The sequence below is a fragment of the Clupea harengus genome, chromosome 3, assembly GCF_900700415.2.
Source record: "Clupea harengus chromosome 3, Ch_v2.0.2, whole genome shotgun sequence".
Classification (NCBI taxonomy): domain Eukaryota; kingdom Metazoa; phylum Chordata; class Actinopteri; order Clupeiformes; family Clupeidae; genus Clupea; species Clupea harengus.
Genome location: NC_045154.1, coordinates 32,288,109 through 32,300,971, shown reverse-complemented (window position 1 = coordinate 32,300,971; position 12,863 = coordinate 32,288,109). Strand labels below are relative to the sequence as shown.

Sequence of the window (12,863 nt, the reverse complement as noted above, 5' to 3'; positions counted from 1 at the left end):
CAGCCCTCTCTGGAGGGTAGGCCCCTCTCTGGAGCTCTCTTGCTCGAACAGACACCCCGAGGGCTTGTGTCCTTACTTCGTTATGTGTTTTATGTGAGTGAGTGAATGTCTGTGTGCATTTATCTATTTGACTATATGTCATGTGTGAGTGAGTGTTTGTATGGGAGAGTGTGTGTTTTTGTTGCACACTTTGTGTGTTTGTGTTTGTGTCACAAATTGAGTGAGTGTAGATAGAGAAAGAGAGAGAGTGTGTGTGTGTGTGTGTGTGTGTGTGTGTGTGTGCTTGGTCAGGCTGACACTGAGGCTTTTGATACAGGCCTGTGTGTGTTTGGTGTGTTTGGCCTGCACCTGTGGTCTCCCTCATTCTTGGGCCCTGACGCAAGCGCTGAGCAGAGGAGATGAGATCATGCAGGAAGCTGGGAGCCGGGAGAGAGACGCATGCCAGAGCCCCCGACACCCCCCCATATCCCCCAGCATTCCCCACCCCGCCCGCCCGCCCGCCCGCCCGCGAGTGCCCCATTTCTGTTTGGAGCCACCCAAGATGAGCACGCTCAGTACATCAGCACACTCAGGGCTCCTGCAGAGATCCAGCTGCACAGGGTCGTGGCCCCTGGCCTGCCTGTGGGGTCGTGGCTTGTGGAAGTTTTGCTTAGAAAGTTTATGGGACATTTTCTTTTTTTATGTGTGAGGTGTGATGACTGATGAGGCACTGCTTTACAAGACCTATAGTTATCTTAGTCTTGGTAAGGTATGTGTGTGTGTGTGTGTGTGTGTGTGTGTGTGTGTGTGTGTGTGTGTGTGTGTGTGTGTGTGTGTGTATATATAAGAGAGAGAGAGACAGACAGACAGAGAGAGAGTGTGTGTGTGTGTGTGTGTGTGTGTGTGTGTGTGTGTGTGTGTGTATATAAGAGAGAGAGAGACAGACAGACAGAGAGTGTGTGTGTGTGTGTGTGTGTGTGTGTGTGTGTGTGTGTGTGTGTGTCTGTGCCTGTTTGTGTATGCTTTGGAAATCAAGGGTCTTTCCATGATCTTTTGTCTGGTTGATTTCCACTCTCAGGGATGTCTCTGTGGAAATGACAGCAGTCTCTCACGTTCACTGGCGGCTCTCTGCTTCTCTCTGCTTCTCTCTGCGGCTCAGTCTTGGCACACGCCCAGAATCCCTACCAGCTGTCTACGGCGTCTATGCTAATACTTTTCACATCAGTATTACTTTGTATTAGATTTCATATGAAATTATTTTTCCTGACTTTTAAATATGTATGTATGTGTGTGTTTGTGTGTGTAGGTTTTTGTAGACTCCTAACCTCCTAACCCGGGTGTTTTCTGTGTTTGTGTGTGCAGGTGGCTTTGCGGCGTTCTCCTCCTGCTTCCCAGGCCTGTGTGAGGGGAAGCCTGTGGTGGCCCTGCCCATGAGCCAGAGCCAGCCCTGCCTGTCTGTGGCCAACGTGGGCCCCACTCAGATCCTGCCACACCTCTACCTGGGCTCCCAGAAGGACGTACTCAACAAGGTGAGGAAAGAGTGGTGCACGGACAGAAGCAGGGTAGCACTTTTAAGGAAAGAGAGAAGGCTGAAGGATAAATGTTAGTGTTCAAACTAGTTTTGTTTTGGAAGTTGACTATTTTGATGGTAGTGTTCAAACTAGTTTTCTGTTGAAACTGACTATTTTCTTCATGGTTTTGAATGCATGATTGTAAGTGATACATCCTAAAAGTCACTGGAAAGCACTAAGCAAACATCTCTATTTAATACAGTTGTGGGAACTAGGCGTGGCAGTTAAGTTTCAAGTCTAGGCATGCACACACACACACACACACACACACACACACACACACACACACACACACACACACACACACACACACACACACACACACATACATACACACACACACACACACACACACAGAGACACACACACAATAGAAATAATAATTGTTAACTGTCACCTCTAATTAGCCCTTCTTCTCTCTCTCTCTCACAGGAGCTGATGGCCCAACATGGCGTCACGTATGTGCTGAATGCCAGTAACACCTGCCCCAAGCCTGAGTTCATCCTAGAGAGCCACTTCATGCGCATTCCTGTCAATGACAACTACTGCGAGAAGCTGCTTCCATGGTTGGACAAAACCAATGCATTCATTGGTGAGGATCTGTCCCAGTTTATTGTGTTAATAATACCCTGGGTTCCCAGAGAGGGCATGAGCACTCACAGAGCCTGTTAATACTTGCACTGTATGGTCGGACTAATGTGTCTGCTGTGTGCATTGCACAATGAAAGCACATGAAAATGTTTATAAGGGAACGCAGTGTAGCACTGAGGGGTGTGTGTGTGTGTGTGTGTGTGTGTGTGTGTGTGTGTGTGTGTGTGTGTGTGTGTGTGAGAGAGAGAGAGAGCTGTAAAGGGCTCCAGAAAGAGAGGAATTTGAGAGGTACCTGGCGTCAGTGGCGGGGTCAGGCTATGAACAAGTATTTAGGAGTCTTTTGTATGATGAGTGATTCACGTTTGGGCCCTCCACCTTCTCTCGTTTTAACAGACAAAGCCAAGGTGTCCAACTGCCGCGTTATTGTGCATTGTCTGGCTGGAATCTCCAGGTCGGCAACCATCGCCATCGCTTACATCATGAAGACAATGGGCTTGTCATCAGATGATGCATACCGGTAAAGCCTCTCAGAAACTCCCATGCGTTAAACATACAGTTTAAAGGCCACTTGCAGCCTCTGGGTACATTGTCCCAGTCAAAAGAATGACTCACTATATGTAAATAGGTAGTGATTATCTTCTTTTTTTATTTATTTTTTTATTTATTTATTTCCTTTGTGTTTTTCAAAAAGGTTTGTGAAAGACAGGAGACCCTCTATATCACCCAACTTTAACTTCCTGGGTCAGCTGCTGGAGTTTGAGAAGGGCCTGAGGCTGCTGTCCTCCACGGAACAGTCCAGATCCGGTCTGGAGGCCCAGGACGGGTCGGTCCTGCCAGCCGGGGAGCCGGCGGGGCAGGAGAAGGCGGCCCGCGAGAGCCAGACCAAAGAGACCCCGGGGGGCCTGGAGGCCGAGACCAAGCTGGTCTCGCCCACCTCCCTCCAGCAGGGCTTCAACGGCCTCAACCTGTCGGCCGAGCGCATCCTGGACACCAACCGCCTGAAGCGCTCCTTCTCGTTGGACATCAAGTCCGTGTACACGCCCAGCAACGGCCTCGCCCGGCCCCCGCCGGCCCACTCCGACGACGTTCCCAAGCTCTGCAAGCTGGACAGCCCCAGCGCACCCAACGGCGTGTGCGCCTACTCGCCGGCCTCAGACAGCCCTGGCTCAGCAGAGTCGCCCAGCGTGGGGGTAGGGGGTGCCGCCACAGTGGAGGGCCGGACGCGCTCACGGCGGAAGTCCAAGCACTTTGGCAACAGCGAGGGCAGCTCGCCAGTGCACACCCTGGGCTCGGGGCGCTCACTGCCTGTGCACAAGAGCCCCAGCCTGGACTTGAGCCTGCAGCAGCCAGCCCTGTTTCTGGGCCTGCCCTCCGGCCCTATGTGGACCAAGCACAGGGACACAGTGCAGGCCACCACGCCCGTCACGCCCGTCACGCCCACCGGCGACGTCCCCTGGTTCTACGGCGCCTCGGATCTGTTGAGCGGCAGCGGCGGCATTGGCAGCGGCAGCAGCAGCACTATCGGTGGGGACTTCGCTAGCGGCTCAGCCTACGCCGCGCTGGGTTGCAGCAGCCTGCCGAGTGGCTGCGATTTGTCTTCTACGTCCTCATCGTCCACGTTGTCGTCATCAGCCAAGGTGTGTCTTCGGGAGAAACTGGCCGAGCCGCGGGACACCAGGGCCAGCTGGCACGAAGACGTCGCGGCCCCCGCCGTGGCTGCCGGCTCTTCCGGCGCCTCCGACAAGCAGTTCAAGCGGCGGAGCTGCCAGATGGAGTTTGAGGAGGGCATCTCAGAGACGCGCACCTGCGAGGAGCTGGGCAAGATCAGCAAGCAGTCCAGCTTCTCAGGCAGCATGGAGGTCATCGAGGTGTCCTGACAGGCCAGGCTGAGGACAGAGCAACCCAGTGGGGCCTGAGCTGGACCTCCACAAGGGGGGTGGTGAAGGGAAGGGGAAAGGGACTTGTGGGTAATTTATAATGCACAGAGCTTTTTTTCTGTTTTGTTTGGTTGTTTCAAAGATCGCTTTAATGCGACCCTGACTCTTGACAGACAGTGAGGACTTTTAACTTTAACAGGATATTTCTGGACAGCGAGAGCGAGAGCTGAACAGAATGAACCCTCTGAAATGGCGCGCAGACTCTGTCTCTGTGGTGAAGAAGTCCTGATTGGCCATGGCCCTTTCGGGCTCCAGTTCCTGTCGTGTGTGTCTATCTAGACATCCAGATGGCTCTCTCTCGGAAGCACTTGGCAGAGGGCAAGATCCTCCTTCCCCCCTCTCACCCATCAGGCTTTGGGCAAAGCCACAGTGTGGTGAAGACACACTGCTATGTTCCTGTGACTGTGACTCCTGGCGTTCAATGTGTACAGATGAAGGACGTTTTTTGTGTGATTCAGTAACAGTCCACTCCGTCAACCAAAAGCACATGAGAATTTCAGTGAAGAATTTGAGTGGGGTCCTTTTGTGAAATACATACATTAATGGCCTGATTTATCCCATGATGCAACCCTGAATCATGTGTTCCCCCAGTATTAGCATTTACCTAGCTGTGGTTTTAAGGGGTTTCGGGGGGTGGGTTAAGGGGGATTGGGGTCCCCTTATGGTTGGTTAGCAGCACGACACCTCCTCCCTGATGTTCCTCAAGTCATCCCCCCCTAGCACTGAGCATGCGAAACAGCTGCTGGACCCCTATCGACAGACACTATATATCTTCTATATATGAAAAGCTATTTTAATGGACTGTAATGTTTCTCCCAGGTTCAATACTTTTAATTTATTCTATTTGTTTCATTCTGGTAATGAGAAATAATATAATGATTGTGTAAGGTTTGTTTTTTTGTGTTGATCTCAATTCTTTTGCTGGATGGTATTTCTAAAACACACTCACACACAGATACACAACGACAAGCAATAGTGCTGTGCTTTTTCTCCTTTTTGTCCCTGTTTGTATCCTTCGGCTGCAAGGGAGAGCGCTTGTGACTGGGGTTCATCTGATACGTAAACGCACTTTCAGTTTCTCCAAGGACGAGTGTCATCCGTCCTTCCAAAGGGTACCATGACTTTCAGAGACAAACAGAGTAATTACATGCCACATTGTCCTGGCCAACCAAGGGACTGTGGGTGTAGTTGAATGATCTTGCCAGCCTTTGTGCGTGAACCATTATTAAAAAGACTGCGTTCCTGAAGGAAGTGTCCCAGTGTAATCTGCATTCAGTTTTTTTTTGTCATTTTTGATTGTGTTGCATTGTTCTGAGGACATTTGAGTTCCGAAAAAAGCACAAAGAGAATAACTTGAGGAGAGGGAGAAATGGGACAGGTATTCTGTTCCCCCACCCTGACAAACTTTGCATATTTATACATTTATTTATTGTGCAAAGGGTGTTTGAGTGTGTATGAGGGAGAGAATGAGTGACAGTCAAGCCTTCGACTTTAGAAATATATACTCCTAGATTCTTCTCCGATGCAAAGAACTTTATCCTTTGTTATGGCTAGCCTTTTCACACAAACAAACACCCATCTGGTCTCACATCCAAATAATAAACAAACATAAGCTTTACATACACGTAAACAAACATAAGCTTTACATACACGTATCTAGTCTCTCTGCTGGCAAACTGTCAGGAAGTGTTCAGGTCAGGGTCGAAAGAGAGTCACAAGCTTAACCACTGACCTGACCCTTGACCCACGTGCCAGTGACGTGGAGCAGTTGGTCAGAGACTATACCCACCTTCTGCTATTCTCAGGGGAGTTGCTAGTTCGCCAAGCCCACAGCCAAGCACAGTACTTCAGCACAAAACACAGTGCATGTCCCCATCTCTATATCTCTCTCTCTCTCTCCCTCCCTCTCATTCTCTCTCACCCTCCATTGATTTCCAAAGGATTTAAAGCGAGTGTAGTACATAGGGCCTGTCAGTGTAAATGTGAAATGTGTTGCTGCCCACTGGGCAAGAAGGGGTATTTATTTGTGTACCTTTATGTTAGCTTTTCTGTATGGCAACTTTTGACCTTTTGTGCTGCTGTAAATTCTAATCCAGATTTCTCCCATTTCTCCCTGTGCAAGACATTACTGAGTCTTTCTTTCCTTCTATGTTTTTAAAGTTGTTATAATTATTTAATACATGTAAAGAAAAGATGCAGGATGTCGTTATTGCTTAAATTGTTTTTATCATTATTATTATTATTATTATTATTATTATTATTGTATGTACATAGAAACAACACCTAGAAAAAAGGATTACTTTAGGTATCTTTTTAAGAGAAAATCCTTATACATTAGGCTGCTTGAAGCAAAATACCTCAGGTTCTATTGAAATGCTTTTTTTCCTCCCCTTGTAACTGTTTTTTGTGAAAATGAATCAAAAATACAAACATGAGAAAATACCAAGAACCTGCCTCTGTTTTCAATCACGCCTCAACATCACATTCTGTCTCATAATCACCACTTACTGATCTTACTGTCAAAAGCATTGTAGTACATGACCTGATAGCGTCTACAATATAATTGAATTATTGAGACAACCTATACTCGCAGTGTTAGACAAGACAGATTTAGTAGATGGTATGTTTAACAGAAAGTTGGAACTTAGATTACTTTCATACTTCCATTACTTCTATTACATTATGAAGTTAGACAGAGACTATATGAAAAAAATATGCAGATGAGGAGTTGGATGTAACTGAGCAATCTCCAAATACATTTAAATAACAAAAACCAATGTATAGGGCACTCTTGTTCATGTTCATCCACTTAATATGATCTAAGTAGTCTGTATAGTATACCTAATATGAGTATACTTAAATATAAATGCAAGATAATATATTAACTTTAACATACAAAAAAAACTGTTGCTCTGACATTGGCCTTCTGAGAAAAGGACCAGAGGGAGCAAATAGCTAATCTATAATTGCGCACCAAGGCCAGCCGATATGAGATTAGTTCAGCCAAGGTAAGACCTTCTAAGCCTCAACCATTATATAACACATCCATATCTAACACCTTTTAAGAGCTCTTCTAGAGAAATGCTGAGCTGTAATGATGTCTTGTGTTAAGATGTTGTGACTCAGACACCTGTCAGGGTTGGGTTGAATTCTGTTGAAGTGATAGAAACGCTAGAGACTGGGGGCCACCTATAGACTTACATGGCCCCTGGCCCCTGGCCCCAGCAGAGTGCCCGCTTCATTGTCTGTTACCTTAGGAAAAGGGCAGATGAACCAGAGGAGTTTGTTGTGGAATGCCCCTTACATTATACGTCACGTCACAGGACAGTGAATGACTAGACACAAAGAAAGACAGCACACCACACAAAACAGAGTCTACCAACAGAACCTTGGGCAATGAGACAAAGCACCAAAGCAGCCACAGTTCTAACAGATCCACACCCAGTACCCTGGAGCGGCAGCCACAAGCATGTACTTCCAGGTCACAGTGAAACCAGAGAGACAGTGAGAGAGAGAGAGAGGCAGGGAATCTTACGAAGCCCAAAGGGGTCTCGGTTTTGTGGGAAAGAGAAAAGAGTCCCTTGACTCTCGCTGTGGAATTTTTTCCCACTGTCTGGGCTCTGTGTTGGTTTCGTCTCTTGGCCTCCAGTGGTCTGTTCCCAAACGTGAGTGGCTTTCGTCACCCTTTGTTCCGCTAATCCCACTGATTCAGTTTCCTCTCTTGTTCAAAATTCATAGCGCTGCATGAATCAGATGGAATGATAGAGCATCTCCTCTTTGTTTGTAACAAGCAATTGCTACTTTAATTATTTACGTGTAGAGCTGGCAGAAAACTCATTTACGGCACCATCCACACAAACACACACATCACACATGTGTCCATGCGCATGTCTGTGCGGCAGTATGAGGGGATTGATTGACCCCAGATCATAAAGGTCATACATGGGCCAATCAGATTACATCACCACTGCATACCACACGTTTGTGAGCGGTGGTCTCTTGTCCTTTTGTCCTTTTGCCTACTTTCTCATCCAACCCCAGTTCCAAACCAGACAACCACACAAGACCAAGAATGAATGAGATTTTTAACACCAGATGAAGTTTCTGTCGCCAATATAATTTTGAAACATTATTTAGTAATGTAATTAGTAATACGTCTATTTAGTAAAACTCTGTGAGAACACACCGCCTAAACTGTAATTGTCAAATGAGTAGATCTTTTTAAAGCAGATTTACTCATTGTAGTTCTAATCATTGCCGCGATATTGCTAATTGTACCCATTATGTAACCGCTTAAAAGGGTACACATGTTGGCACATTACGGATAACTGTATAACTGCTGCATAACTGAATTTATCAAACCATTGTACATGCAATGCATGCAAGTTCAAGCTCTGTGTTGCCCTGATAATAGGTGAAACACTGCCATCTACTGTTTTCATTTCAAAATGTTCCCCCCCCGTAGTACCAATATGTACAGGGTTATTGCCTACTGCTAGAGTGTACTGCTCAACTTCCCACCATAGGCTACTCTATATCTCAGAGAAGTTTCTGGAATAACAAGCAATTTTCCTTGCGCATACTAGCTGGCCTAGAAGAATTTTCGATGGGAATCTGATTCCTGTGTAGTGAAGGTCAAAACGGGAGCGCGCTGGAGCCGGGAGCACTCCCTTCGTTTAATGTATTCTATATCTGTATTGATCCGAATCTCGAAGGCCACAGTCAGGTGATGGTTTTCAGGAAATGACCTTGTCTGCCCTGCATCACTCGAAATCTGCTCTTAGCAAAGATCCTTGTCAGCAGGCTTCACTTTGCCTTGGGCTGTTTCCAGAAATGCGGCCTGCATTTAGTCATAGCAGCCTAGGGGCCCTAATTTGATAGATGCGCACCTCAGGTTCTTACACGCACAAAGAAGGGCATTGCGTAGGTAGGCGATCATTTAACAAATGGCTATGTCTAGTCTATACATGTATGCTCAACACCACACAGACCGTGAATACAAATAATTAATTTATCATAACGTCAGGACCACAGCAATGATTACACTTTGGTGGTGTGAACTGCGCTGGGCTTTTATTAATTCAACACGTCATATTTAGTCATTTAAAAGGACAGTTTTACAGTTTAAATATTTCTATAACATGCACTGATGTGTGTTGGACAAATGATGGCCTAAGTGGCTTGCCATCACAACACATGTCAGAATTTCTGTTGATATGATCGGCTCCAAAGACATTCAACAGCACACCCACAAATTCATATGATGTTTTACCTGTCCTACAAAGGTTTCCTGCTACTCTAGCTCCTATGAGTGCGTATAATTCTTCTCGACTCTTCCCTTTGATGTTGCACCATTTACGAATGTCCTGCTCTCCTCTACTGTGGACACCAAGGGCCCAGCCTGAACATTATAAGTAGTCCCAAAATCCCCATATCCAAATGGCGTATGCAGTGCACGTCCGCAAGGGAGTATAACTGAATAGAGTCATCTAAAAAAGTGGTTCCCAAAGTCTGGGGCGAGTCCCCAGGGGGGCGTGGAGTTACAGAAAGGGGTTGTGGTTGAGGGCGAAAAGACGTAATAAAAACCCTAAACAACCAACTACTGGTCAAATTAAGTATAGCAGCGCTCTTACAGCATAGTAGCCTGTAACCTACTCAGTGGTTCTCAAAGAGTTAGGCAGGCCCCCCTGGGGCCCTCAGAGTTTCAGCAACAGAGGTTAGGGTTGGGGGTGAAAAACAGAGGAGAAACCTTAACAATACACTATATAAAAAACCATTACGGCGTAGTGTGTTGCCAATGGTTTTCTTGGTGACTGTGGTCCCAGCTGCCTTGAGATCATTCACAAGCTCCCCCTCTGTAGTTCTGGGGTTATTCGGCACCTTTCGGATGATCACCGATACCGCACGAGGGGATATCTTGCATGGAGCCCCAGACCTAGAGCGATTGACAGTTGTTTGGTGTTGCTTCCATTAACGAATAATCGCACCAATAGTTGTCTGCTTCTCACCAAGCTGCTTGCCGATGGTTTTGTAACCCATTCCAGCCTTGTGCAGGTCTAGAATCTTATCTCTGACGTCCTTGGTCAACTCTTTGGTCTTGCCCATGGTGGTGAGGTTGAAGGTGTGAAGTATGATTCTTTGGACAGGTTTCTTTTATACACGTCACCAGTTGAGATGAGGTGTACCTTGTTAGGCCTAATGAGGACTAATCTGTGTGCTTCTTGGGCACATAACTGGTCATTGGGAGCCAGAATTCTTGCTGTTTGCTTGGGGGTTCAAAAACTTATTTTCTGCATCAAATACAAATAAAGTCATAAATGTTATAAAATGCAGTTTTCTGGATTTGTTTGTTGATATTATATTTCTCACTGTTAAAATACACCTACCATTACAATTATAGATCACACATTTCTTTGCAAGTGGCCAAACTTGCGAAATCGGCAGGGGTTCAAATACTTATTTTCCCCACTGTAACTAACTATTTGGAGATTAGTTTATAGCCAACTTATAATATGGTCAGAGCTTCCGCTTACCCTATTAGAAGTGATAGTTAGCCTAATCATTAATACAACGGACATGCGCCTTACATGGAAATTGTACCCTCACCCAGTGAGAAGTTACAAATATTTAAATGTTTTTAACACAAGCTCTAATCAAACAACATTAAAAATGGTTAACTGATTTAATATTTAAGTTGAACTGATTTATGAAATTAATTTGAAAATGTTTAACAAAGTTTAACTTTAACAAAGCTGGCAAAAGCGAAACTAAATGAGTCAGATCCGTTCCAAAATATATCTTACTAGCTTCTTTCTTACTAGCTCCTTTCCACTAAGTTTTATGACAATCGGGCCAGCAATTTTGGCGTAATCCTGTTGACAAACAAACCAACAAACATACCGACACGGGTGAAAACGCCCCACTCAGCGGTAATAATGTCCGCTTGTTCAAACTATGGAACAGGTGAGAGACATCTGCTTTTTGCAGGTTAAATGTGGGTGTCTCGGTGTTTGCATCGTGGTGGTGGGCGAATTTCTTTCCATCAAAGGGAGACCGGTGAGAACTTTCTTTTGAAGGGCCAGTGGCCCACCGGGATTTGTCCGTTATGCCCGTTGTACACCACTGAATAGGCCTATATTCTTCAGAATATGTTGCCAACAAAACGGCGAATTTTACGCGCAGCAAACAGCAGTTGCAGAGGTGGTAATACAAAATTAGGCTACAAAGTAGGATGTTCAGGATGAAAGCCAATTGGCATGTATAGGATAGCCCTGCAGCCTGTAAAGAGTTTTTATTATGCTGCTTGATTTTCTCAAATCAATTTCGTAGGCCTACTACTAATCACCGCAAATAAACACATTTTCATCGTTAAATTGTTACCAAACCAACATAGGCCTGAGTAGGTTACCATCACCAGGGACCAGGTTAACAGTCGACGTTAAACTACATATCCCATGAATCCTATATGCTGAGCCTTCTATGGGACGGAACTCATCCACGGAAGCGAAGGTGGGGGTCGATTCTGTGTTTACTTCCGGATTCCCTACATGAAGCAGTAGAGTAGACCGTAACTGCATCGGTAGGGGCTCAAGAGTCAACGCTAGGGTCCATGACAGATCACGGACTAGCGGCATCCGAGGAGACACATCCAGCCCTGTTACTTGTAAGGGAGGTTCGGCCCACTGGCAAGCTGTCGCGGCAGCGCTATTATTGAGCTGAATTTATTTTCTTGCTCGTAACCGTTGCCCTGTTCACAACCGTCTTTCATCTCAAAGTCAATGCAGTCCGCTTGTGGAACAGCCAACTATTAACGTTACTGAACCACTCATGTCCTCATGTTAACCGAGCCCTGAATCTGTAACTAACGGGGGTATCCAGAATTTCTCGCCGTCAAAGACCAGTGGCTGCTAGGAAGAGGATTTGATCCGGGATACAACTGGAGGTGGCCGAATAAAGTAGGCTATCCGAGGGGTCGCGTCCAGCTCCGTGGATTTATCCTTGGCCGTAAACATGGACTGGCTAATGGGGTAAGTGTAATTTCTGAGTGACAGCTTTCTACCCGCTGTTTGGGTGCAGTATTTCCGGGCAACATTTCGCCACTGACAGCGATGACAGCCGCAAAGTAGCCTACCTAAAATGTGACCGCCGTGTCGTGCATAATCATCCACCCCTTCACTCCCCAAATCAAGCTGATATCGAGAGCCTAATGTCACTTTCAGTAAGCTAGTTGTTCGTGGAACAGAACCGTTGACACTTCTCCCGTTCTCCTGTACTCCCGGTCTGTTCTAAAGTATATTTCCTAACCAAGGTCGCTTAAACACTTCTTTGGTAGTGGTAGGAGACCGTTACGCAGGCTTGTTTATTTATAAATCAGATTCTCTCAATAGTACTGTGGCGTGTCACTTTTCATTTCGCTTTCGCATGTCATCTCGTTGGCCGGGAGACATTTCAACTATTCAGTGATAGGCCATCCTCTCTCTCTATCTGAGAAGGGCCTTCTCCAGAATCTGACAGAACACACACACACACACACACACAACTACAGCACAAGTCAATGCAAGTCAATTCAAATGTCATCTGTTCAGGGCAGCTAGAAGGTTCATTTATTAAAATTCAGTCACTGGTTAGGCGGTTGCTCTGCCAAAGTCACAATAAGCAAGCTGATACCTCTGCTAACAGTCTTCATGACCTGTGCAAGACGGTCGGCTGTAAGGCTTAAACGTGTCCGAATTTTATCAGACAGAAGAATGCATTAGAGTGGTACATATCGCGGAAAATAAGATTA

General features: G+C 46.1%; 2 protein-coding genes across 6 annotated transcripts in view; both read left to right on the top strand.

The window, feature by feature from the left end:
- dusp8a (dual specificity phosphatase 8a) overlaps positions 1-6,524 on the top strand; it is a 46,337-nt gene extending 39,813 nt beyond the window's left edge. For all 5 annotated transcript variants that reach the window (XM_012832706.3, XM_031565445.2, XM_031565443.2 and 2 more), the window contains 4 exons: positions 1,342-1,508; positions 1,983-2,142; positions 2,535-2,658; positions 2,833-6,524. In XM_012832706.3, the coding sequence (XP_012688160.2) occupies positions 1,342-1,508; positions 1,983-2,142; positions 2,535-2,658; positions 2,833-4,018 (1,637 nt within the window). In that variant the 3' untranslated portion in view covers positions 4,019-6,524. The remainder of the gene's footprint in view (positions 1-1,341; positions 1,509-1,982; positions 2,143-2,534; positions 2,659-2,832) is intronic.
- A 5,113-nt stretch (positions 6,525-11,637) lies between these two features.
- Positions 11,638-12,863, top strand: part of LOC105904770 (MOB kinase activator 2-like) — a 51,092-nt gene continuing 49,866 nt past the window's right edge. The window contains exon 1 of the mRNA XM_012832705.3: positions 11,638-12,105. Within this exon, the coding sequence (XP_012688159.1) occupies positions 12,089-12,105 (17 nt within the window). The 5' untranslated portion in view covers positions 11,638-12,088. The remainder of the gene's footprint in view (positions 12,106-12,863) is intronic.